We start from the raw sequence: 27,867 nt of genomic DNA on the forward strand, positions 1-27,867 counted from the left end.
AGGGATCTGGTACTAAAAGGGACTAGATGGAGGATTGGCAACGGGGAAAAAGTTCGCATTTACAAGGACCAGTGGCTTCCAAACATGCCTGGTTTCAAAGTGAGAGATACGGGACTGTCCCTTGGAGAAGAAGCCAAAGTGAGTGATCTTATTGAGAAGGACACTGGCAGTTGGGATCGACAACTGATTTTCTCTAGTTTTGAACACACCACTGCTTCAAATATTGTGAGTATTCCTCTATCGGCGAGAGGTATGGTTGATAAGCGAATATGGCATTTCGAGAAGGACGGTGAGTATTCTGTAAAATCTGCGTACCGTATATGTTTGCAGGAAAAAGAAGCGAAGAAGCCGGGTCCCTCCTGTTTGCCATACCAGGACCTTTGGAAAGAAATCTGGCGTGCCCCTGTTTTGAACAAAACTAGGAACTTTCTGTGGAGACTAGCGAAGAACATTCTCCCCACCAAGACTAACCTTTGGAAGAGAGGTATCAGGTTAGATGTCAGCTGTTCCTTTTGTAATACTGCTGCTGAATCTGCTGAACATTTATTTTTAGAATGTGATTTCGCGAGACAATCCTTCTTTTCTTCCATTCTGTCCTACCGAGTACCCTCAGATGTTGCTATTGGGGACTGGCTGTTAGATGTGTTCCGTTGCGGTGATAGTTTCAGCATTCGTATCATTTGTGTGTTGCTTCACAAAATCTGGTTGGCCAGGAATGATTTGCTATATAAGAACAAAAAGGCTTGTCCCGTCCAAAACGCAAAGGAGGCACTGGAGTGGTCTGAAGACTTTAGTAGGTGTGTGGTTTTGAAAGGGAAGGAGCAGAAGGATTTTCACAAGGAAGAGAGGAAATCCTTGGCTACGCATTTTATGCAGGTTGATGCTGGAGTTTTTGATGAAGATGTCGTCGCTTTTGGTTGCGTTGTCAAGAATCAGTATAATGAACTCTTGTTGTCTGCCTGCAGCAGACAATTCATTTCGGTTGAACCGGCCATAGCAGAAGCATTAGCAATTAGGTGGGGGCTGTGGCTTGCAAAGAGTTTGGGGATGAACAATTTCATGATTCAGTCAGATGCTCTCGCAGTCGTTGATTGTATCAATGGAATCACAAATTATGCTGTCATTGAACCGATTGTCTCTGATTGTAAGGAAATGTTAGATGGTTTTTCGTTTTCGTCAGTAGCTTTTATTTCTAGAGACTGTAATGTTTTAGCTCATGACTTAGTAAAGTGGGGCAAACTGCTAGGTTCAAGAACTTGGTTAGGGGGTTATCCTGATAAAAACCCGCCTGAGTCTGTTGCTTGTTTTCCTCATTAATGGAATTGCCTTTCATATCAAAAAAAAAAAAAAAAATAAGCGTGGAAGTTTGTTGGAAGTTGTTCAAGTTCTTACTGATAAGAATCTCATTGTTAGAAGAGCGTATATTTCATCTGATGGAGAATGGTTTATAGATGGTATAATATAATCTTTACAATAATTCTTGATTTCTCATCAATTAATTGGTTAATCACCATTGATTTTTTTATTAAAAATGTGTTTTTTTTTTCTGTTGATGATTTTCAGTTTTTCATGTTACCGATCAAAATGGGAAAAAGTGTCTTCAAGAAGATGTTGCTGACAGAATTCAACAGGTAATAGATATGTGTGTAATACTAATTTGATATTAGTTTTTGGTTTAGCTTCTGTTTAATTTTCATTGTTATGAGGTGAGTTTTGTGTTATGGAAGTTTGTTACCGATATTCTTATGGTTTTCTGATTTTTCTCATATAAATTGAAATCGGTGATGGTGATTATGGAGAGAAATGTGGAGATATGTAGTAGCTTTGAGTAATGCACTTAGTCGGTTACAATCAAACAAACCTCTTAGAGAACTGATATCTAATAACCTCTACTTTCATTTTATTGTTATTGTTATAGAGCTATGATAGAGTGTGGTAATACAATACAAGGAATTTTGAGGTAATTTTAATTGAAGTAGCATGTGTTGTTGTGCGTTATCACTTTATGCTATATTCTGATATCTAAAATGTGATTTTAATTGAAGTAGCATGTGCTGTTGGAAACTTGCAGTTAATGTTTATACAAGGTGTATGGCAAGGAAGCTTTCAGACCGACCAGAAGGTCAAGAAGATTATATTAACTGTTAATGCCCAGGTTGGATAAAGACAACTCTCACAGGTTTTACAAAGAACAATACTGTTGAGGAAGGTGCTTGTACTTAATGAACGTGCTCTTAAAGTTGCTGAGGTATGTGAGACTACGACTACATAAATTGTGTGAATGTTTTTCGTGTTTGAATTATATTGTATCTACACGACATTGATGAATTGTGTTTATGTGGTTTTGGTTGGGCAAAATTGGATTTGAAGAACAAGCCAAACATGAAGGCCTCAATTGGGTTTCTGTTTTTGGTTTATTGTAAGTGCGAATGTATAAATGATGCAGGCTTATTCTACTGTTGGTTTATTTATTACTTTTGCTCCTCTTGCAAAAATATGTCTAATGAATGTATGTGTAACAGTCTTCTAACACAGAGTCTTTGGGTGAACGTAAAAGCTTGATGACATCACAGAGATGACTTTTGAGGGACACAATTTTATTTTCAATGTATCTCTCTTTCAGGTTCCAATTTATCGTGAAGTGGTGCACAGGTTCTCTAGCTGTATTTAATTCTGACTATAGTTCATGTCATTGCACAAACTCGATTGGGTATGTATAAGATACCTGTTTAACCTGTCAACAATAAAGTTTCCACTTTATTATTTGTTTAATGGATGTGTTTATTGTTTCTTCAGTACAAAGGGAGGGTCCTGTTATCCTGAATTTAGCACCAGAGTTAGCTGTTCAAATTCAACAAGAAGCTATGAAGTTTGGGTCACAGTCAAATATTAGATGCACATGCATATACGGTGGTGCTCGAAAGGCCCGTCAAATGAAGCACACGGTTGATCCTGATTTACCTGATTTTCTTCTGCCACCTTCCTTTGAACAATGCTTTCCTAAGAGCACAAAAGAATCCAGGTTTACTTTGACATATCAGTTTACTTTGATTACAAATTATTTGCCTTTCCATGCTTTTTGTTAGAAAACAAGCTATGTCGCTGCTATGATTAATATATCGTTATGTTTACAAGGAAGTCGTTCATGAAGAAATGGGTCATGTGCTCAAAGTTCCATTTCGACGCATTCACGTGTCTGGTGATGAATCTCACTTTGGTAACAATGATACCAATGGTCCTCAAAATATAATTCCAAGGACATGTATGAAAATCAAGTTTTTTGTTTCTTTTTGGCTGTGACATTTTCTTTATTTGTTTAGTTTGTGGTACATTTTTATGACTACTGCTAATCTAATTGGTTTCTTTTCATGGATTTGATTATTAAGACTACCGAAATTGTGCAAAGAGTGGATTGAGAGGAGAGAAAAAACAGGTCCTCCAAGATTCACTCAGATGTACTATGCTAAGCAGGGATTCATTACCGAGGAGATGCTTTAATGTGCTGCTGGTGAGAAGCTCGACCCAAAGTTTGTGAGGTCCGACAATTGGAGTTTCTGTTTCATTTCTGCAGTATGCTTTATTTCCCTAAACATTTAATTTTATATTTCATTTGTTTATTCAAAATTGCAAATAACTGGTGTATCGTGGCTGCTGCATTTCCCAATCACGTAATTGATGCTTCTATCGTGGCTGCTGCATTTTATGCAGTTTGGAACCTATTTTCAGGATTCTTCATCGCGAGACCTATAAGTACTAACATTCACAAAGAATGTTTGAATGTATTTATATTATTATATGTATGCTAACTATTGTATTTTTGATAACAGAGCATTCCAGTATGGTGGAGATGGTACTACTGAGCATGTCCCGTTGCATGGACCATCTACGGATTGGTTGCATCTCAATTTGGAGATATAACTACTGGTATGAGGACTGAAAATGGAAAGACTGTGAAAATGTTCATTGGAGACTTTTATGTTATCAAACATGACTTCATAGGAGAGAGTACAATTGTGGTTGTCGGTATTGTTGTTCTCTTTGCATTACCCTTCATAGTTTGTTAGAGAACAATATTCTGTTTGGCAAGCTATACAGATGGACCCGGAATTCGCAAAGAACATTGGGCAGATTGTTCTGCTTGGTGGAGCTTTTGTAGTAAGGGAAATGTGAATCCAGCTTCTGAAGCAAATGTAAGTATTTCCATTTTGTATTCGAACACATTGAATTTATTACTTTGTTAAGCATGTACTTGGTTCCTTTGTGGCTGTTCTCCCTAATAACATGTTGTGTGTCAATATAACAACACTTTCTTTTAAACTGCAAAGTCAACATGGTTATTCTAATTCTTTGTTTCCTTCTGTATAGGGCTAAGCTCAAGCATCTTTGATTGGCTTTATAGTAATATATATTTTTCAATGGGGAGAAATGGTCCAAAAACTGATGGAGTTATCACAGCACATTATAGAAATTTATTAAATGATCCAAGTGGTTCTGTATTTAATAGATGTAAAATAAGTGAGAAATTTATTAAACTGATAACTTATTGTCCCTTTAACACTTGCGTATCACTCTGTATATCAAACCAAACAGATTTTTATAAGATGAATTCACAAACCTTAAAGTGAGAATATACTACACTCTATAAGTCTATAACATGAGTTATCATGAGACCAAAAGTCAAATAAAACGAAGAGTGTTTGTTTGGTATATACTATATTTTTGAATATTGATAAAGTAAGCAAAAAAAGATGCAGATTCCATGACAAAAATTGATTTAGCAATTCCACGTTAGAACCTGCTGGACCAATTAGAAAGGTAAATATGAGAACAAATAGTGCGCATCGTGAAAGCAATGGCTGCATGTGGTTTGGTCGACGTCGCATCATTAGTTCTTTTGTAGAAAAATATTAGTACTACTTTCAAAATAAATAAATGTGATTTATAGAATTTTTGTAGTAAATATAATTAGAGAATCTTTTGTGAGATACTTTCTCGGCCACCACTGAGAAAAAAACATTTGTTTTGATTCAAATGTCACTTCTCATATAGAAAATGAGCTACATGTTCCTCTGCTATCATTTTCTGCTATCATGGGAGAAACAAAATTGGTGCGTTAGCGGATAACCTTGCTGATAGACGTTGCAAGATATCGTTTAAAGCACCGATGACTCATGATGCAAAGAGGGAGGAGATTACTAAAATCGGCACTTCTGGTGGCGAAGAAACAGTTGAAGGAGGAGGTAAGATAATGCATGGATTAGTTGTTTCCTATTTATAATTTTTTAAATATTTATTAGTACATCTACCAGCTCCGCCATTTATATTTTTAATTTTAATTGTTGCAGACTCTCAGCATATTAAAAGCTTCATTGACTTCAACTTCTGTTCTAACAAATTGTCTCACCCTATACATAATGTAGAAATTCATGCATGAACAAAGGTCTCAGTCTATTCCTAAAGAGTAGCTCTTGGAAGCACAGTAGTCAATTACAACCATTGGATGTTGCATAATAGAGTTTTGAACATAGTGGTGTTGTTTCCCTCTGGCGGTATTCTAATATCTGATCGTTGCTCAACGGGAGATTTCTTTATATATCATTTACAACTTTATCTTCTTTTAATTGAATATATTAGTTATAGGTTATAATACTACCTCTGTTAATTAACAAACATGAAGTAGTAGCTATTTTGGTTATGGTAGTTTGCAGTTGTTATCAGTATGTAGATGATATAAGGAGGGACTCTATGGACATCATTTTCCTGAGAGTTTCAACATTGTTTGCTTGGCTAAATAGTTTAACTCAATCAATGTTTCATGTACTGTTGTATGTGGTACAGATTGAGATGACATCTTTGTTCGAGCATCATCTGCAGTATTCAGTGTTTTATTTGAGGCAAGCATCTTAAATCCTGCAGAAATGTGTCTGTCTCAGTTTGTTTCAATCATTTTGGATTAAAAAACAAGATGATTGGAAGAGAATTTGGTATATACTACACACGATCTCTTAAGAGAATTGAGTCGCTACATACGTTGTACCTTATTAGATATAAACATCCCATTAAAAGAATTGGGATTAATTTACAAGGTGATTGGAAGAGAATTGGATATAAACTTTTCTCTGCTATAGAATATTAAATTATTCATATAACAGAATTGGGTATACACCACACACGTGTGTAAACTCACAACAGTGTTATTCTATGTGGAAATCTTATTTTGGATATGATTGTAAAAGAATTGGGTACATAATTCATGTTATTATGATATACATGCTTCCAGGTTTGTATACTAATATTATAGTTCAGTGTTTAAAATGGTTTTTGTTAAACACTATACATTCTATGATAAGATAAGTTTATAGTTTATTTAGATAAGTTTATAATGAGCATGAATTAACTTTAAAGAATTGTTGTTATACTATCTCTCTATTGTAGTATTATTGTGTTGTTTCTTTTAACCAATGTTAGAATTGGATTATGAAAATGTAATGAGAAAGTGAGTTCAATGCTTCATAGTAGTATATCAGTATTATACATCTTTGTTGATTATGAAAAGTGTATAATTAAATTATTTTCAATTAATTATTTATTTGTATGGTTAAAGTATTTTCAACTATTATTTTTTAAAATATTTAATTACTAATTTAAAATATTATAGAATATGATAAATGATTTAATATTAGTAATTTTATAACTTTACCCATTTTAACCAAAATTTAGTCCTTTACTAATACATTTTATTATCCTCAATTCAAATGCACATAAACGACGGGTACCCGTGCGAACGCACGGGTATCAAAGTGACGGTTGCCATTGAACTGTACTGGTGGGTTGCATGAATTTAAATATCTATAGGATACAGGAACAAGCTCAAACGTTGGTGCCTACGCGAATCTTGGCTTCAGTAAGTAAATTTTTTAAACTGCGGATATAAGAACGGGTCCCTACTCCTTTCTGTTATATAATTTCTTTGTTTCTCCACAGTGCGGTTGCGGTTTAGATTGTGGTACTTTAAGTATAAGAAAACTCATAATTTAACGTTTAATATTGTTATGTATGTGTCTCTGTTGTTTTTAATTTTTTAGAATAGCTATATAATATGCTTGTATTCAAAGGGAGATCAGATTATTATTTGTATATTTGGCTGAGTAAAATTAATTGTTTTTTTTTTAATGGAGATTGGAGATCAAAGTTGCAACTCTTAGCACTTTAGAGCTCATAAAGCCTGATAGATTGCTTGGTAACTACTCAAATGATATCAGGAGAACAATTTCTTAATATGGTTTCAACTATTTAATCACCCATTTAAAAAATATACTTTTTCCAACTATTTAAATGTTTAAGCATCAATTCCTTTCATTTTTTTTTATGTTCAAATATATTTCTAACTCTTTTTTATTTTGAAATATATTCCCAACTATATAAATGTTTAAACTATTCCCAACTATTTTTTTTACTAAAATATTGTTAAACTTAATAAATCAAACTTAAATATATTTTCAATTATTTTTAATATAATATTTAAATAAATTTTTATCTTAAAAAATTTGATTAGAATAATTCATAGAGTTACCCGGGATATGGCTAAACTCACAAAAAAAAATGCACATATATTGCTTTCAATGATATGACATGGGAGACATCATATTCGATATTTTCACTATTATATAAAAAAATTTATGAAGTGACACGAGACACAACCAGTTAAATATAGACAAATAATTATGCATAAACATTGATCACAGTCTAAAATCTTAATTTTTTTCAATTATCTTTTCTTTCTCCAACCACAATGCGCGGACACGACGGGTACCCGTGCGAACGCACGGGTAAGACACTAGTTTTTTTATATATTCATTTTTTTTTATAGAAATTTTGCAAAATTTCTTTTATTTCTCTAGAGTTTGAACTTCGAAGATGCATTTTTCAACTTATCAAATTTAAAATTCGTAGAATTTTCAAAGATGCATTTTCGAAATAACTCTATTTTTAGTAGTGTTTTAAAAATCGGACCGAATCGGCCGGTCGGCCCGGTCAGACCGGGAATCAGAGGGGTCACCCGGTCTGGTCTGATTGTTGGACCAGATATGCTATTGAACCGGTGAGAACCGGCCAAAACTGGAAAAAACCAGTGAACCAGCGGTTTTAGAAAACCGGTGGTTCAAATGCATACTCTTTTTTTCGCACAAAACGATGTCGTTTTCATGATTTTTTTTATAAAATATATAATTAAAATATAATTAGACTTTATTCAAACCTTATTTGGAACAACTTTTCCCCTGTTTGCAATTAGACCTGATTTAAAATTTATTTAAATTTATATTTTGTATTATTTTGGTGTGAGGGATGATTATATTTAAAATTTGAATGTAAAAAATAAACATGTGAAATTATGATATTTTAAATTTGTAAAATTTTGTAGGTGTTGTGATATTTTTTAGAGACTAAGTCATCAGGTTCGACCGATTTAATAAATATATAGTAATGCAATAGAGACTGGTTTATTCAACCGAGTTATCTGGTTTAATCCGATTTAGTCATGCGGTTCGACCAATGACCCAGTGGTTCAACCAATAAACCCGTGACCCAATACCCTCACCGGTTTGATGACCGGTCCGATTTTTAAAACACTGATTTTTAGTGTTGAAATTATTCGAAGATGCATTTTCGAAATAGCCTAATATATATATAAAAAAAATTAAAATCAAAGTGAATCAATTGTATTAATTAGTATTAATCAAAATATATAACTATATATATATACTATTATAATTAAGATATAATAATAATATCAACGCATAAAATATTTAAATCAAGATATTATTTTCATATAAAATTAATTAAAGGAAAAAACTAATATAAATTAAAAATTATAATGCTAATAAGAGGATATTTTTAACATTATAATTTCATTAATTATAATGTATATTGTTGTAATCATTTAAAAAATAATTATTTTTTATAATTTTAAAAAAATTGTGACAAATAAATTATTACAAAATTAAAATTTTATTTAATCTCTTTATTCCTTATTTATAACAATTTGTATTTAAGTTATTCTTTTATAATAATATTTCATTTTAATTATATTATAAATAAATTATAAATAAATATATTTTTTAAATAAAATCAAAAGAAATTTGGGATATCAATTAATTCGGATATGCATATCCGAATTAACCGATATCACAAACTTCTTTGGGGTGAGTTCGGATATGCATATACAAATTTAACCAATATTCCAATTTTATTTTGGGCGCGTTCGGATACGCATATCATAAGGATATTTTAGGGTTTCTAGGGGTGTTTTTCACCATATATGGGTATATATAAGTGTAGAGAGAAATTCTCTTTCGTCAAAAGTTTCTTGTCTAGTATAGAGAATCTTTCAAGACATAATAGCTACTAGAGATAACTTAACTTGGAGAGGTGTAATTAGTAACAGATCATTTCAATAAGAGTCGATGGCATATTTGAGTGTCAGTTTTTGCAAGGGTTTAATATGTTTTGTATCGATGGTTAAACATATCTTCGGTTATACACAACGATAGTATATCGCAAATGAAGCAGTTTGAGGATTGCTAAGGGAGGTAGAAATGCCTCTAAGCAGGCCCAAGTAATTTGATTTGTGTGTACGTGAAGTACTTGGAAAGTATGGAACGAAAAACTATTCCAAAACAAAGGTATTGAGGTTGAAAATCTAGTAGAGAAGGTGAAAATGCATGCATGGAAATGAATGAAAGTTAAATCAAATGACATGGAGTTCAATATAACACTATGGTACTTGAATCCAAGGGCATCACTTAGCTTTATAGAGGCCTAATATGGTATTTCTCTTAGTGTGATATCCAAATGAATAGGGAGAGTAGATTATAATTATGTTTGAAGAGGTCTGTTTTCGATAGTTAATGTGGTGATAGATTTTGGGAGCAGCAAGGATTGAGTGGTAGAAAGGTTATTTGCCATGTTTAGTTGTAGCATGTGTTGTAGTAATTTTCTTTTGATCATATTTCTATTGCTAAGGTAGTGTTTTTGTGGTGCTTAGATGGTGTCAAGTGTTGCAGAGTGTTGGGCACTAGTTTGGTTGGTTTGAGGTTGTAGTAGTCTTGCGGTGATCAGGGTTTATGATGTTTATTGTGATCCCATTGCAACAAGTTTGTTATTGAATTGTTGTGGTGAATTTATGCAGTAGAATGCCACCACTTGTTTGGGTTCTATTGTGAGTTTATAGGTCTAATGGGTTGTAATCATAGTTATAACTCCGAGACTATGCCCAAATGATATGCATTACCTCGAATTGGCGGGTTGCTATTTTTTGAATTCCCTCATCTCTGTCGTTTTTGTTTAGTGTGGTCAGAAGAAAGATCTACATGCTTTAAGCATGGATTTAGTGTGGAACTTTGTTTTGCAGGTGATATGATTTTAACAAGGACATATGCGTTTAATTATGACAATTAATGTATTATGATAAGTCAAGCATGAACAATTAAGTGGATAAAGATGCAAATTTTATCATTAAGGTTTGATGGACTTGAATATCCTATGATGACAATAAAATGGAATTCAACTAATGTCTCATCTCAAGATACTCAAGCATGTGTCAATAAAAAGAGAAGTATCTGACAAAGTCTTGAAGTAATGTGGTAAACTCCTAATTTAGTAGTGAGTCATCAATTGTTAAACAAAAGGGCATTTTTCGTAAAAGCGTAAGGCTAAAGTAGACACACATTAAACTATTTTCAAAATGTCTAGAGTTGTGTCAGATGAATTGGGAACAGTCAAAATAGCTATAGGCGAATTTTGACTTTTCTAATCGATTAGGTCTAATCAGTTAGATATGCACAAACTTAAGGCCTAAGTTATTTTGAAAGCGCCTTAATTTTGTGCAAAGACTAGATATCTTACTCTTCTTTTTTGAGAACTTACAAACGATTATTTTAACCATCTATTATGTTAGATAAAAGCTCTAATCGATTAGATTTCCTTAAAACACATTGAATTGAATTTCCTTTTTAAGCCAACCTCAGGCCTATATATAGAGATTTCATTTCTCACTTCAAACCATCTAGAATTGTGTTTTGACACTTTCAACTCTCACATACTATCTCTCTCTAAAATATTCCTCAATTTTCTCTCACTAATATTTTAGCATAAGCGCTTTTGTGAGTGAGGAATATTTGTAATTCTGGAAAGGGTAGAATTGTAAATTTACCAAGGAAATCTTTTGTATACATCTTGGTTGAATATTGTCCATTTATGGATTTATTTGGGTTAGAAGCTAAACACGTTAAAAGCTTTGGGTGGGATTATGTGATTCAGTCCTAGTTTATGTTAGAGATTTTCCCGTGTTAAAATCTCTTAGGTTCTAGGTCAGCCCGATATTAAAACCAAAATAGGTTGAAGCTTAGCCCAGTATTAAAAGCTTCACAGGTTCGAGATTACTCTAGTGTTAAAATCTCACTAGTTATTGGTTATCTTGTGTAAAACCAATGTTTTGAGTTTAAGGTTTTGTTTGTGGAGAGAAGACTAACCACTTCAATCCATCATTAGGAAGGAAGATTGGCCACTTCACTCCTAGGTTTATTCTGAAAAAAGACGCAGACGTCCATATCTATCGTCTTGTATTATTTGGTTGAATATCAACCATTATTTCCTTGCATAAGAGGGTTTGTGAGTCTTTCCTACTAAAAAGTCTCAACGTATATTGGAAGCTCTTTGAGGACATGACTAAGTCATTTTTTTACTGAACTTGTATTATGAATCTTGGTGTTCTTCTTCTTCTTCTCTTAACTCCTTTAATTTTCGCAATTTATTTTCTGCATTTTATTTTCCACTACTAAGTTTTTCAAAAAAGCTTTTCAACTCTGATTTTATTTCACATAGTTTTTCAAAACTATAATTTTCCAAACCACACTATTTATCCTCTCCCTTGTGTGCGAAATCTCAAGTCCAACTTTTAGAACAATATTTTTTTGTGGTTTGGTATAAATATAATTGTACATTCATCCCGTTGTTCTTGATCAAAGATACATGGGCTGATTATGTGTTGTAGTTAATTGATCGAGAGTGAGGTGAAAGGCTTCAGCGGAATAATGGTGCAATTTTGTTATTGCATTATATATGTTTATGACAACTAGCAGAAAACTGGCATCAGGCCCGGCCCTAGGGGTAGGCAAACAAGGCCACCGCCTAGGGCCTCACTTTTTTTAAAAGAGAGTACTACTTTGATTTGCATAGCATATATATAATTATATATTGTATCATTATTTTGGCTAGTTACTAATTATCATTACTTTATCAAAAATAAAAAGAAACAAAACATAATTAGAAATTTGAAAATAAAGAAAAATAAATGAACACTACATTTCTTTATCTATAAATTTTTAATAAGCACAATATATATATATATATATATATATATATATATATATATATATATATATATATATATATATATATTAATACTGGTTAATATATTTACACAATTATGATAATTTTATAAAAAAATATTATAATTTATGAAAACATAAATAAATTGTGGACTTTTAATATTTTCACTAGGTTTTTATAAAATATAATATCTTATCTTCTTTTTTATTAATATAAAGAAAATTTTACCATCAAATAAATGAAATTTATCTAATTTAAACTATTTTTAATAAATTTATGTTAGATAAATCTAAAAAAATAATATTTAAATAAAAAACTAATAATTTTACTAAATTAATATTAACGTTTATTGAAATAATTTTAGTTAATTTGCCTCGGGCTTCCAAATGTGTTGGGCCGGCCCTGACTGGCATCAAGAGATCTTTGGCGCATTCACTGCAATACTATATTGTTTAGACAGTGCAATATTCTTGCAATTGAGTGGAGCATTGGTTCGTATTTAAAGTGAAGGTTCACCTTGGCTTAGGTACCGATGAAGCTGAATTTTATGCGAAGAGGTGAGAATGTCGAGATTTAGATTGGGCTGGAGATGGGGTCAGTGTTGAAGCCAAACTCTAAATATTTATTTATCAGTCTCAAATGTTTTGTATCTAGTGCGTTGGATCTTCTACACAACAATGTGGCATGTAGAAACTCTTAATCTCAAGTCTTAAGTGTTGATCAGGGTGCATGCGGGTTCAAGTGTGGCTTATTGAATTTATATTAGTAGTAAGAGATCTTCGGTGCGAATTTAAGTTGAGACTCGTGTCGACAAGAGACCATTCAACCTAAAGATATTATAGTGGCGCGAGGAGCTACTTTTGCAACAAAAAAAAAGTTGAGGTGTAGCGAGTAGAAATGACGGTCTCTGCATACTGTTGTTTCAATGTTGCGAATTTTGAATCTTTTACCAACATACCATGTTTATAGAAAATAAATCCCAATATACCATCAATTTCATTCCTATTTCCTAATATACCATCATTTCAAACAAAAAAATATTCTGCATAGAACCTCCGCCATTTGAATGGGCGGAGCCTTTACTTTTTATAGAACATCCGCCCAATGAATGGATGGAGCTGTGCAATTTTCTTTAAAAAAAAAACAAACTTTACATGCTTCCGCCAATGCATTGGGCGGAGCCTCTTATATTTTACACACCTCCGCCCATTCAATTGGCGGAGGTTCTATAACAATAAAAAAAAAAGTTTGAAAAAATGGTATATTGAGAATTGTGTTAAAAAGTGTGGTATATTAGGTAATACTAACTTCCAAAAAGATGATACAACAATACAAAATTCGCGAATTTTGATGTCTGCAGGTTGTTGTTTCAGTGTTGCACGTTTTGGTGTTTGCTTGTTAGTCTTGTTTTCTTTGTTTGTTAATAGTGTGGAGTGTCTTAATTTTTTTTAGTTGTTTTACTTTGGCTTGATGTTGTTTTTGTTTCCAGGTTTTTTTTTTTAGCGTTGTTATATCTTATGCCTATTATTTAATATATAAAAGTTTTGTCTTTTAAAAAAAATATGAATGTTGATTTTATCTTATTAACAATTATATGGGTGTTGATTTCGAATATAAATAAACGATACACAAATGTTCTCTCAGTCCTGAAATAAATATTAAATTTTAACAAATTATCTATCCGGGTTTTGATTTTCAATGTAATTTTTATTTTATTATTCTCTCATTTAACATTTATGAATATTAAAATAGACTAATAGTAAATAAGAATATTATGATAAATTTGTTATTCTCTCTTTTATTCATCACACTTGACATTTAATTCGAGACGGATGAAATATTATATATTAGTTATTCATATGACTATAAAAATAGTTTATTATTAAAAAACTATACCATAAAAATATATTTTGATAAGAAATTGGATAGCTGCATAAAATAAAGAGCTATGCTATATGTGACGAAAAAATTGGTCACGAAATTTCACGAATACGCTTTTTTATATATATCGGTGATCTAGCTTTCTTATTTTCATAACAAGAAAGGACTATGTTTATCAAGTTGAAATTCACCGCCATAGCTCACTCTTATTGTAAGTCTATGAAAAGCTAAAAGCTAGATCACTTTAACTCTTCTCTAATAAGAATTTTAAATATTGATGCATTTGCAATCATATTTATTCTTGAAATGTTTGTTTTGATATGCATCATTTTGAAAACAGAGGTTAATTAATTAAATAGTACAAATGGTGCATGCATATAATACATTCGCGAGAAATTCACGAAATGCTGTTTCGTGACATTAAGCATTTCTCTAAAATAAAACTATTTTTTGAATTATTACGTGTGATAACTTTAATAGAAATAACACATTAATTGAATTTTAAAATTAAATTTATACCTTTTTGGATGGGTTTGAAGGATTTTGGATAATGGATAGGGTAGTATGGAGATTGTGATAGAAAATTGTTATTTGTTGTCTTCGATGTTGTTTCAGGCTACTTGAATTTAATGCTTACAAGTTGTGGTTTGAATCGTTTGTGAGGTCAGTAGATAGTGAAATTAAAGGTTCCGTGATGGAGTTAAAATTAGTGATTTTGAGATTATTTTTTAAAATAGTTTATTTTAATAATAACTGTCAACAATGATAAATTATTATAATAAATATCTATTGGATTAGATGTCAATTGATTTAAAATAAAAATTAAAAAAATTCTCTCACGTCCATCACTTTCGTACATCCCCTCACGTCCATCACTTTTTTTAGACTTAGTGCGTGAATATTAATGGTGGGCGGTCCATCACTTTTTTAGGTTTAGTGCGTAATTATTAATGGTGGGCGGTCCATGGTTCGACCAATAAGCTAACATAATTAATCCTTACACAATCGATTGGTAAGGTGAAGAGTGTCTCTCTATATATAACTTTTCGATATTTTATCTCCAATCAACGTGGAACTTTAGAATTTTCCTATTAAATCTCTTTTACATGTTTTTTTATATAACAAATATAGATTTAAGTCTCATTTGTTTTTTTTTTAATTATTTGTATAATTGTTTCTTGATTAATTTAATGTTACATAATTTTACCAAAAAAATGTTTAATAAATTATTTTCTTCATTTTTGGTAAAAATATGTTTTGGGCCTAACTCTATTTTTCAGAATTATACCCTGTACCCCAACTTTTATCCCAATACCCTACCAAAAAAAATTTCGGACAAATTTACCCCTGTATAAATAGTGAAAATTATTAAATTTTTCACTTTTTTACTCATTTTCACGTTTGCACAGTGGTTCTGAAGAGGGAAATTTTTTGACCAAAAACCGGATAACCCAGCCTCGTGAGTTCCGGTTCAGCATTCATTGAAAAAGTAAGTTTTTTTTTAAAAATTCTCAGCCGGATAACCCAGCTATGGGGTTTCCGGTTCTGTTTGTTTTCTTACGTATATAGCCGGATAACCCAATGATGGGGTTTCCGGTTCATTTTGTCTCAGCCGGATAACCCAACAAGGGGGTTTCCGGTTCTTCTAGACCTCAGCCGGATAACCCAGCCTTTGGGTATCCGGTTCCTATTTTTTTTTTTAGTTTTTTTTTTAGTTTTTTTTTGTTTTTAATATCATATATTATTTTTAATAACATTTTATTTAATTGTTAACTATTTTATTTTTTATTTTTTAGTGGTTCGAAGAAGAGAAGGTGCGATCGACGGAATGCGTCAAAGAGAAAGACAACGTCGAGAGGCTGATGGCGAGGGACAGCAGGGAGCTGCTCCTGAGGTTGGTCCGCAGCATCCGGCATTTCCCGGAGGACCTACTGATACATCATTATTGGTTAGATATCAGAGGCACGTTGCATGTCATTTATGGTTGGGCGAGGTACGTAAATATTTTCTTAAATGTTTTTTTAAATTACATGTACTTATATATTAACATATATTACAAATTATTTTCAGGAGAGACGACCAAAGCCGGCCTTAAAGGTTGCTGCACATAGCAGCAAATTAATAGGATGGGTTCCGACAATGCTCCCAAGGGAGATGGAAAATTGGTTAGTTGCATCTGGCCTTTCATCTTTGCAGCATACTAGTTTGTCGAGGGTAGATACGCATCTATTATCTGCTTTTGTTGAGAGATGGCATCCTGAAACATCGTCATTTCATATGCCGTTCGGCGAGATGACCATCACACTAGACGATGTTTCTTGTCTTCTTCATGTATCGATTAGGGGCCAGCTGGTTGACCCCGATGTTGTTGTCACCGATTATGATGCTATCCATCTAGCTGTTGAGTTGTTTGGTGTTTCGCTGAGTGATGCAACTACAGAGGCTTCTGCTGTAAGGGGTCCTTACTATAAATTGGATTGGTTGAAGCAAGTTTTTGAGCAACAAAGAGCTGCGAATAACTTTACAGGCGCTATGAGAGCATACATGATGTTGCTATTAGGTTGTACCATTCTTGCCGACAAGACTTTTACTCTTGTCGAGGCAAAATATCTTCCACTTTTGAGAGATTTGGATACTTGTGGAAGCTATTGCTGGGGGGCAGCTGCACTGGTTACTCTGTACAGATACTTAGGGGATGCCTCATTTTATTCATGCAAGCAGCTTAGCGGTTATGCCTCTCTTCTTCAGGTTTAAAATTTTACTTATTATTTAATTATACTTAATATCTAATATTTTAGTTTAATTTAGTTTATTATAATTTAGTTTAATTTATAATAGTAACTTTTACTTTTGTTTCAGTGTTGGATTCATGAGTACTTTCCAACTGTTGGAAAGAGAGGTACTTCAGGTTATTTGGCATTGATAGTCCGATGGCTAGGGCGATGAAATGGGAATATAGGCAGGGGACGCAAAAAGTGGCTGACATCCGAGCTGTGTTAGATCAGTTGACTCCTCACGATATTGCCTGGCGCCCTTTTGAGGATCATCGGGTGCACCGTCCTTTTGATGATATCTGTTTGTATCGGGGTGGTTTGAAGTGGTTTGGTACTGTAGTTCTATATTTACCTGACAGATGCTTGCGTCAGTTTGGATACAGACAGTACATACCGACTGCTCCTCCTAATGTAGACACACTTGATGTGGATGTTGAGTGGGCTACATATAGGCAGAGTGTGTTGCAGGTGACCCGATCCCACGATGATCCCCCAGCTGCGTTTGCCACCATACCATATGAGACAGACGATGATTATTTGGCGTGATATTATACGGTGTCACATCCTATATTGAGAGCACCAAGAGGTGATCAGCCGATGGAGGTACCAGTGCCTGTCTATGACGAAGGACCATCAGACCCGAGATTATCATATATATCTCATGAGCTTCATCATTACTTACAGCGTCATCAGGCTGTTCCTGAAGACGAACAGTTTCTGGAGATATTTAGAGCACTCATACTTGCACAGGGCGGACCATTACCTAGGGAAGGTCCAATTACTTATGACCATGAGTCTGATTGATGTCACATTTTATGTTTATATTTATGTTTTAGTTTGAGACTTATGTATTGTTATGAGACTTGTAGACGTCTGTATTATTATAAGACTTATAGTTTGAGATTAATTATTTATAATCCATTTGGCAACATATTAAAATCCAATAGTACTAATGTTGTAATATCATAAAATCAATCTAAGCTGACATATTTTGGTAGTATAGGCATTAGCCGTTGCCAATGTTGTAACCGCCCGGCAAATCCTACCATCCAAGAAGTTGCATCTTTTGTGCGATATTTCGTCCAATCAGTTGTGACAGGTGGCAACGGGAATCCTTCATTCATGCTTGCCTGTTTTGATATCTGAACGAGCTATTATAACTGTCACTTTATTCTTGATTCCAACGTCCTTAATCCAACTTATCGCCTCTTCTCTTGTAGCAAATTTTTGACCAGTTACAAAAACATCAGTTGTATCCACACATGTTTGAGTTACATCGCATTTCTTCAAAGGAGGATCCACACCTAAATATATATAATTAATTTAGTTTAATATATAATTAAAAAAATTAAAAAATTAAAATTAAAGTAATTTAAAAAAAAAACGAAAAAAAATTAAAAAAAACAAGAACCGGAATACCCACAAAGGGGATATCCGGTTGGGAAAAGTTGAAACAAAACAAACCGGAATACCCATCCCTGGGATATCCGGTTGATGAAAGTTGAAAAAAAACAAACCGGAAAACTGCATGTTTGGTTATCCGGTTCAGACAACGTAACAATCTCCACGTCTCTCCTTACCGTCCGTACAAACAGTAACAATGAAAAAATAAAAAATAAAAATAAAAAATTAAAAGTAAAAAAGGATAAAATTGGAATTTTTAAAAAATTATCGGAGTATTGAAATAAACGTAGGGGTACTGGGTATAATTTTCTATTTTTCAGTTTGGTGCTCTTAAAGCCCGGACTCTACTTTTATATGCTTTTGTTTTGACAATAGAGCACAAATAGTGTTTTGACCATAACTCATTTTTCTTTGATATAAAACTCATTTTTAATCTATAGAGCAAAGAGAACTTTCTTGTTTCCAACCTTCTCGGTACGCTAAACACTAAGGATTAATCCCCTATTTCAGAATTTTATCAAGATCTTAAGGTTATTATATTCTCAATTTCTTATCTGCAACTTTATTCCTTTTCATCTGATTATATTGTCATTCTGATTGCTTAATTCAAATTTCAGTAGGATCGATAGAATTCAGTTTGACATCATTTTGATTCTTTAATTTAATCGTTGAATTTAATTTACGATGCTTGACCGTTAATTATATTTTATCATTCAGTATGATGCTTAGTCCAACCATAAGAACAAAATTTGCATAAGGTTTGATCAATCCTATAGTCAAACAAGAATAGAATCTCAATTATAATTTATACCTTCAAATAATCTTTGAGAAGTTTGAAAGATCTGAACTATTGGATTATTCATTTAACACACACACACACTTTTTTTCTTTATTTTTCCAGTTGTCTGAACTTATACTCAAAATTCAAAATTCCTTTTTTTTAATCGATTCTAATTTCGGTTATTTGAGTTAGAAGTCTGTGAAAAACTACTTCATTTGTCACCATATACTACATTTTTAACTCATATTTGACCTGTGTTCGATAACAGATTAGTGGAGGGAGAATTAAATATGAAGGGAAGTGGAACCAAAGTAGTAAGTACTACAAGGCCTGAACAATACTCTCACCAAACAATCAATGGAGTTCGAATTCAACGCCGGTAATAACCATGCATAATACAAAGTCTTGATTCTTGGAATGACTTACTTAAGGGAAAGTGTTGATTCTCAATTTGTAACCAGTCAAGTCATCGGTGAATACCAAACCAAATAGACACAACTAATAAAGTATATGCAGAAAGTTCAAAAACTGACGAAACATTTAAGTTTGTTCTAACCAAATAGTGCATGTTTTACTGACAATTTGCATATCAAACATCTTCATAAATGATAAGAATTGAAAGAAGATGAATGTCTCATTGTAGTTTTGTGTTAAAAAATATCTTCAACTAGGCCTGGCTTTTCTTCAAATGAAAGCCTCATGTATGATATCTTCTGTTTATGTGTGTGCACTTTTATTGTAATAGAATTTTCATGCAGGGCAGGATTAATAGTTTCATGAAAATTATCAACTATATGCTGCTAATTGCTAACATGACTATCAGACAAGGGCTGGTATAATCAGGTTGGTAGCTCGCCGAAGCTCGGAATGCCAATTTATTCCGCTTTCAAGGCAACTTTACGTACCTGGGCATCTTGGACAGAGAATACAATTAACACAAATAGAAACAAAACAAATGATCGGTGACAGGCTTCGCAATCTTTTTGGGCAAATCTTTATCTCTAGGAAATCAAAGAAACATACCTGATACCACCATCTCCCGTTTAAGTTTCGAAGCTGAATATCGCATGCTTTCTAACCTCACATGCGACGTTCAATGGCTACACTATCTCTTCAAGGACCTTCGCATTGAATTTTCCTAACCATCTTCCGTCTACTACGACAACAGATCTGTTGACTACATAGCACATAATCCAACTTTTCATGATCGTTCCAAACACATCAAATTAACTGTCACTTAATCTGAGAAAAGCTGGAATCTTCTCTCATCAAATTATTCCCCATTCCATATTCTACTCAAATCGCCAACGTCTCCAACAAATCTTTATCCAACCCTTCATTCTCAACTTTTTTCTGCTCAAGCTTGGACTTATCTCATTGCATAGTCCAGCTTTTAGAGAAGTGTTAGATAAAAATCTTAAGATTAATTAGATATATTTGTTTATTTTTATGTTGCTTGGCAGTTGCACTATTCTAGGGATTATTTTGCTACCTTGCAAGATAATGAAAATAAAGTCCTAAACTCTATAAGTAAAACTCTGAGTTGAGCATCAGATAACTTGAAGTAAAACTCAGTACAAGGAACCCACTGAGTTAGCATACTGTTCTATTTCAATAGAACATTTCAAATTAAAGTTCTATAAATCAAATTTAGCTAAATACTATTTAAATTTGCACATTTGAGTGTTGTCTAATCGTAAATCATATGGTTTGAGTTACTCGACACCAAATATTACGACTATATATGAAGTAAACATTAGAAGCTAGCAAAATGAATTAATCACCTATTTTATTTTTCTTTAGTTTAGCAATCAACATGATTAAAAAATATATTGACAACATAGAACAATTTGTATTGGTCTCAAGTGAATAGCCATGCTACATAAACAAAACTTCTTCAATTACAAGACAATATCTTTTCAAATAAATACATTCATTAATATTTAATATAAAGGACATGAATACGTGACAGTTTTTAGACTCGCCGCGATACGAAACCAGATTAGTCGGTTCACTATGTGTATCGAAACTGGTTGGCTAAATCAAAAAAAAAGAAAAGAAAAGGACATGAATAAACATAAGCATAATCGCAAAAAAAGAAAACTAATTCATTGACAAGAAATGCACCCTTGCAAGGGTATTAACCCTTTCCTGCAATCAAAACACCAGTTTTGTGACAGTCCAAGTTCTCCCCCATCATCTACTAGTAAGTAGTAACTCATAAGAATATCTACCCGAAGAGTCATGCACGAAAATCTATATACACTATGGCCGGTGGACATTTTTTAACAAAGCAGTCCACTAGACTTCTAACATTATCATCTAATACATTTGATGGATTCACTCTGAATTTCAATGACTTCAATTTAACAAAGTAAGGAAGTTGAGTTATCATTGAATCAGATGAGCGAAGTAGAACCTGCACATATAGAGCGTATGAGACATTTTTTGAAGAGGTTCTATTACAACGAGATTGAGTATTGGAAACACATAGAACATATTATGAGCAATATGAAAATCAGCACTCAATTGCATTTTTCGGTCCTTCTAGATTCACATTATACTCATCTTAAAATTTGGGACCAAAATATGGTGATGCGTCGAGTTATTTATTGAAGTGGCAATGGAGCAGTTGATATGGTCTAATTCAAGTCCATTGCTACATCGACAAATAATTTACAACATCGCCAAAGTTTTAATCGCAAAGTAAAATGTTAGACATGTGGGAAGCTCGTGAGACTAAAAACCCGAGATTTGAAAATTCGTGAGTGAATTATAATAAAGAGATTAAAAATGAAATTAAAAAAGGGGAGAACATATGAAGGAGTTTACCTTAAGGGTACTCCAAGAAAGCTTCAATATCTTAACATAGTTAGCAAGCACTTGGAGGCAACTAATTAAGCCTGAAAAAGTAATCTCATAAAACATATGATCATTTTCTTCAACATCAATATGGACTTGTTCAAGATAAGAGATATTGCATACAGAGATCTGGTGAATGAGATCACGCGTGAGCGTGATAGAATTGAGGTTTGGAGTAGAAAGCACAATTTTGTAACCTACTTCTTGAATAGTACTTCCTATTGTCAAACTAGAAAGGTTTGAATTCGATACACAAAGTAAATTTGCTCCGCGATGTAGATTACAACATTCGAGTACTAAAGTGTTTAATCTATGACAATTTGAAAATGGATCAGAAACGCCATTGTCATTTGCTGTAAAAGTGGCATAGACAAGATGCAAGCTTTGTAATGCAGGTAAATGCAATGAAGATGGAAGTTGTGTCATACAAGGGACGGCCCTAATGGAAAGCTTAAGATGTGTCAAAGATTGGCAAGAAAATATGCGAGTATGCAATGAGTAACCACGACTAAAACTCAAATCAACTTCAAGTCTTAAACTATGGACATCATGTGAGTTAGCATATGTCATGATCTTATCAATAAGTTCAGGCCGAATGCAACCATATCGCGTCAAATCAATATCATGCAAAGATACTGAATCATCTCGATGATATAGGACCGAAGATACGAACGAGGCGAAATAGGGTGTACCACGAGTAAAGTCGAAGAAATTCAATGTGAGATTTGTGAGACGACGCCAAAGATCCTTCCATCTCATAGACAATATACAAGTTTGCACAGCTTGTTTTGTGTTGATAAATTTCATGATATGAAGCAAAACATAGTCCGGTAAGTCACTGAGTCTATCCCTTTTCTCTTTTCTATCTCTTTTATTCTTCATCTTTCACTTCAACTTCCCTTTCCTTAGCCTTCAATCTAATGAATATTATCACCAACCAATGAAATTAATAAGACCCTTTTAAAAGAAATATTTATCTAAAAAAACAGATAACAAAAGCTATTTGATGAAAAACAACTCTTTTAAAAGTGAAATCTAAAACCAGAAACTACACACCAGCACATCTAAATATCACAGTGGAATAGCTCTAATCTTGCAGTGGCAGACACACACATTAAAAAGAAATTGCAATAAAATACAAATACTAGGGTTTGAGTTTCCTTTTGAAACAACAATGGTGTTCATTAAGTATGAATTGAATATCCAATGTTAAACTAAAACGCAGCACCTATCAATACAAAAACTAAAAAAAATAGCAGCATGCATAGGGAAAAAAACGCAAGATGAAGAATGATTGGTTTCAGAAGGGAGAAAGTTTATCAGAGTATAAATAATTACCTTGTAGGGTTTGAATCATTTGAAGTTCATAGTACTCAAAGCATTTTTTTTAAGAGAATAAGGAGCTAGTTACTTGTGAAATGAGTATGAACATATTCTAAGATATTGTTAATAAACTTTGTTTGGATAGGATCACAGGACTTGCTGCACCTAGATTATAGGGTTGATATGCCAACTAGAACTATCTTATAAGGGAAGCTTCACTCCCTCCATATATACTGCTACCAACAAAAATGTTACTTGAATGAAGAAGAAAATGTTTAAAATTATTTTTATTTTTGAAGTTCTAAATTTAAATTTAATACTTTCATTTTTTTAATATAGGAATCACATATATATATATATATATATATATATATATATATATATATATATATATATATATATATATATATATATATATATATATATATGAGAATGTGAGAATGAATCTGAACCATTTGATTTTCATTAATCTAACGACTTTAATTAACTTTTTATATAGAAAAATATTTTCAAAAATAATTAAATTAAATGATCAATTAAAACCGTTAGATTAATGAAATTAAATAGTTAAAATTTGGGCGAGTAGGACACATCTTTTCTCTAACTTCTCTCTAATAGAGGAACATCTTTTCCCACGACTGGGCGAGTAGGGCACATCTAGGACGAAATGGTCCCTAGATGCAAACGAAAAAGGGGAGTCGCCTCAGATAGGTGGTTGTCATCCTCCCACCCTAGATAGACCTTTTATAAATATATCTCTACATAGTCCCTCAAGCACAAATAGTTCGATAAATGGATAAGTTCTTTAAATGATAGAGTGTCGGGGGCCTCCTCTTGATGAGGCATTAAGTCTCCTAAGCAAGGTTGTATTTAAGCCTGTTTGAGGAGGCTCCATGTCCTTTAGGCAAGGCATTGAGTCCATTGGGTGAGACTTCGATCAAACTATTAAACAAGTCTTTAAGTTAAGACTCTTGGGCAAGAATTTCTGTGTTTGAAGGAGATGTCAAACTCATATATCTTGATCGACACCTTAATCATTTGTCCTTCCATGTTTGGTTCGTACAAGACCTATTTTAATGGGTTCTCTTTTCAAACTACTATTAAGTGTGCAAGAAAATAGTGTCACGAATTCCTCCATGTTGTTATTATAGCCCGTTCAATTTTCTCGATCTTTTGGCATCGCGTCTGGCGACCATGTAATTCCTTTGATTTGAAATACATTGGGTTCTGATTAGTACCCATTACTACTTTGGTGGAGACGATAAAATAAAGTGAAATTATATTTCTTAGGAGAAAAATGTTGGACCATATCTCTGGGACAACTTGTCCAACCCAGATAGTTTAGCTAATACAAGATGAAAGCAATAAAGAACATAATAATTGTTAATCCAATTTGGTGCAAATCACACCTACATTTAGAGGCATCCAACCCAAGAAAAAAAATTCACTCTTCTATAGAAGTATTATAGAGTATCTTAGATGCACAAACCCTTGTTTAATGCCCTAATTCTTAATTCTACCCTAGAGTCTTTCTATTTAGGACCCCCTAAATATGAGAACCCTCTCTCACTTTCTCTTAGTCACTATTTCCAAGTGATCAACAACAATAATGAAAGTTATCAATATTGAATTACAACCCAACTAAACAAACCAACTATTATGCCTTATGATATGAATGAAGCAATAACGTGGTGTAAAAAAAACAACAAACAATAGATTCAACAAAAACCATAACACAAAAATACAATTCTAGCGCACACTCTAAAACATGAGGTGAGAGTCTCCTTAAATAGCTATGTAATTATGGACTTTTTATCCTTGGATATTTGATCTGATCTCGGCCAGAATAATAACTAATATTGTTAGATTTGATTTATTTCACAAAAGTCTCCAACAAAAATATATGATTTATTTTTAACTTAAATTGATATTTAAACCTACATTTAAATAAATTTGATCTTCAAATAGTTATCAAACAAATCACAAAAACATTGATAAACAAATTTGATTGAAACAATCAGAAAATAATGTACGTAACACTTTCCACATTGACATGCTAATAAGGGGCAGATGTGGAACACATGCTGGGACATTTGTTCCCACATGTTTCCTTCTTCATATAAACAACTTGAACAAACTATGTTATTTTGCATAATGCAGTCAATCCAAAAGTAACAACAATCCCCCCTTTGGCAAATTTTGGTAAAACAATATTCTTCAAAAACATTCAAGATGTGTAACTTAAGTTGAGCATTAAGCACACCGCATTAAGAAAAATACGCACAGGTACACAGAGTAAACAACAACAACGGTATAAATCAAAGTAACAACAACACAAGTCAGTAGCATATTCAGAAATCACGAGGTTGTTACACATAATCAGAGCTTCATAAATTAATGCTACAAAACAGTCAATCATGCAATCACAAGGTCAATTAGTCATGCATGAACACAAAGTTAGTAGTCTAGTCAAAATCAACACATACTACTGTTAGCTGAAGATTTCGTTTCATATTATTTATCCTTCGAAGGTGTAGAAAATCGAAGGAAAGATGGTTACTGATGGCCATCCCTTAAAAATAAAAGAATGACTACTGATGGTCATGCTTCGAGAGTAAAGGTTTCTAAGTTCACTATGAAGATAATGAATACTAAAAGCTAGCGAAAAGTATGTGTCTTCGGAGACTTAGACAAATTTGTAAATATATTCAAGTATTACTACTTAGCGTGTTTTTTCGTAGTGTTTGTTTAATACACTGCCACGCGTCGAAGACAGACTCAGGCGGGAATATTTGAAATTCGAAGACGGTTTCATAACTGTCCAAGTAACAGATGGCATCGCTAGGAGTTTTTATGAGAAACGTGGCAGCAGATTAGTATAGGACCGTTAAGGTCGAAACTAGTATAAATAGGAGTCTTAATGTTAGGATTCTATGTGTTCATTTTGTATAAATCACTCACATATTTACTCAAGTATCAAGCGTTAAGAGAAAGAGTTCGCTGAGAAAATGTACGTATGACACCACCATTTTAATACATGTGTATTATCCTTTGTTTTTAAATATCTTCCAGAATTACTGCATTTCGTTTACTTCTTGTCATTTACATTTATGTATCTTTACTTTAATGTCATTTACTTTCGAATTACTTTTCATGTTATTTACTTTCAAAGTCTTTTACATTTCTGCAGTTTAAGATTCTTTACGTTTCAATAGTCCTTTTAATTTTCTATGTTATGTTACTTATCTTTTCGTTGAAGTCACATTTATATGTAACAAAGTGATTGTAAAGACTATTTGTTCTTTAATCGAACAACTCTTATTGAAGAAGACAAATAATGAATATGGTTCGAATAAACATTGATAACAATCTTCTTGACTATGTGTCCTAGGATCAATCTAGTCGATCCTGCGAGTAACCAAATCATATTTATTATAGTTTGGAAGACTAGCGGTTGTTTACCGGAAATCACCGTAAACAAATTGGCACGCCCAGTGGGACAGTGTCGAGCAGATTGTTTTAATCAAGTGCTTTATTTTTGTCTAGACAATATCAAGATCTTGTATGAACCTTAGGAACGGTAAATTAAAGAATAGTGCACAACCGATTCCCAAACGAAGGTACAACAAGAAAATGGTCGTTACGGCCAGTGCAGGGGGTGATCAAGATCCCCCACAAGGTTCAGGATCAGGAGCGGCAAATTCGACTTCTACTCAAGGAACACGAGATGCAACGGGTCCAAATGGATCGAGACCTGCAGATAATTCCCAGGCTTTGCCTGAAAATAATACAGGGCCTTCAGGGACTATTCCAGTTTCAGTGTCGACAACCGCACCCTCATCCACAAGCGCAGAGGACGTATTGTTTGCCTCGACAAATGCTGCAAATAATTGGCATGGTCAAGGCACGAATTCTGCTTTCGAATGGAGGCCAAATAGTTCATATGGGATGCCATACCCATATGGAACAGGCGTACGAGGGGCAGCATCTATATATGCCCCAACTAACAATGCGACATTTTCACCGAATGTTAGTTCAGTGGGTCGAAGTGCACATAACACTGGTTTTTCTACCCAGGTGCCTCACTTTACCACAAATAATCAAGCAGCATTTCGACAAGAAATGGATGCAAGCAATCTTGATATGGTAGGGGTTTTGGCCAGAGAATTGACTTCAGTTTTAAGCCCACTAATGGCAAATGTTACTACTACAAATAGAGAAAACATGGAGACTTTCCAAAAGATATCATCTCAAATGAATCGAATGGCAGAATTCATGGGAATAACACCACCTAAAAGGAAAGACAAACAGCCTTCGAATCAAGAAGAGAGGCCCATTTTAGAACGTGTACAAGACATAGTTCCGTCATCTAGGACAGCCACTAGGGATGTAGGCCCCTCACGAAGAACAGAGATGTTCGAAGGAACTCCAATAATTAACTTAGAAGCTTCA

The 27,867-nt window shown here is 33.2% G+C and overlaps 2 protein-coding genes and 2 long non-coding RNA genes across 15 annotated transcripts; 3 read left to right on the forward strand and 1 right to left on the reverse strand.

The window, feature by feature from the left end:
• Positions 1 to 1,351: 1,351 nt before the first annotated feature.
• Positions 1,352 to 5,850, forward strand: LOC131601766 (uncharacterized). 12 transcript variants are annotated; one of them, XR_009283852.1, is made up of 11 exons: positions 1,352 to 1,454; positions 1,564 to 1,631; positions 1,919 to 1,960; positions 2,072 to 2,710; positions 2,797 to 3,022; positions 3,136 to 3,262; positions 3,387 to 3,570; positions 3,709 to 3,750; positions 3,828 to 4,190; positions 5,050 to 5,240; positions 5,346 to 5,850. It is a non-coding gene; the product is annotated as an uncharacterized LOC131601766 (long non-coding RNA). The 12 variants fall into 12 exon arrangements; XR_009283848.1 differs by lacking the exons at positions 1,352 to 1,454; positions 1,564 to 1,631 and having other exon boundaries at positions 1,715 to 1,960; positions 2,072 to 2,248; positions 2,371 to 2,419; positions 2,523 to 2,710; XR_009283840.1 differs by lacking the exons at positions 1,352 to 1,454; positions 1,564 to 1,631 and having other exon boundaries at positions 1,720 to 1,960; positions 2,072 to 2,248; positions 2,371 to 2,419; positions 2,624 to 2,710.
• A 9,951-nt stretch (positions 5,851 to 15,801) lies between these two features.
• On the forward strand, positions 15,802 to 17,025 carry LOC131655559 (protein MAIN-LIKE 1-like). The gene is made up of 3 exons (XM_058925432.1): positions 15,802 to 15,832; positions 16,068 to 16,264; positions 16,342 to 17,025. Exons 1-3 carry the CDS (start codon positions 15,802 to 15,804, stop codon positions 17,023 to 17,025), a joined length of 912 nt encoding a protein of 303 aa, XP_058781415.1.
• Positions 17,026 to 18,802: 1,777 nt separating this feature from the next.
• On the forward strand, positions 18,803 to 19,939 carry LOC131601810 (uncharacterized). Its single transcript, XR_009283866.1, has 2 exons — positions 18,803 to 18,979; positions 19,499 to 19,939. It is a non-coding gene; the product is annotated as an uncharacterized LOC131601810 (long non-coding RNA).
• A 1,302-nt stretch (positions 19,940 to 21,241) lies between these two features.
• LOC131601802 (putative F-box protein At1g58310) lies at positions 21,242 to 22,983 on the reverse strand. The gene is made up of 2 exons (XM_058873699.1): positions 22,063 to 22,983; positions 21,242 to 21,649 (listed from the first exon to the last, which is right to left on the reverse strand). Exons 1-2 carry the CDS (start codon positions 22,972 to 22,974, stop codon positions 21,473 to 21,475), a joined length of 1,089 nt encoding a protein of 362 aa, XP_058729682.1. The 5' UTR covers positions 22,975 to 22,983; the 3' UTR covers positions 21,242 to 21,472.
• Positions 22,984 to 27,867: the final 4,884 nt, after the last annotated feature.

Source organism: Vicia villosa, linkage group LG1, assembly GCF_029867415.1.
Source record: "Vicia villosa cultivar HV-30 ecotype Madison, WI linkage group LG1, Vvil1.0, whole genome shotgun sequence".
Taxonomy (NCBI): Eukaryota; Viridiplantae; Streptophyta; class Magnoliopsida; order Fabales; family Fabaceae; genus Vicia; species Vicia villosa.

Bases quoted from the DNA above. Each gene is read 5' to 3' on its own strand.
- LOC131655559 (XM_058925432.1), top strand. From the start codon at position 15,802: ATGGGGTTTCCGGTTCTGTTTGTTTTCTTAC. The intron at 15,833-16,067 runs GTATATAGCCGG...TTTATTTTTTAG, and splicing joins GGTTCTGTTTGTTTTCTTAC to TGGTTCGAAGAAGAGAAGGT. The intron at 16,265-16,341 runs GTACGTAAATAT...AATTATTTTCAG, and splicing joins GTCATTTATGGTTGGGCGAG to GAGAGACGACCAAAGCCGGC.
- LOC131601802 (XM_058873699.1), bottom strand. From the start codon at position 22,974: ATGAAGAATAAAAGAGATAGAAAAGAGAAAAGGGATAGACTCAGTGAC. The intron at 21,650-22,062 runs GTAAACTCCTTC...CTATATGTGCAG, and splicing joins TTTCTTGGAGTACCCTTAAG to GTTCTACTTCGCTCATCTGA.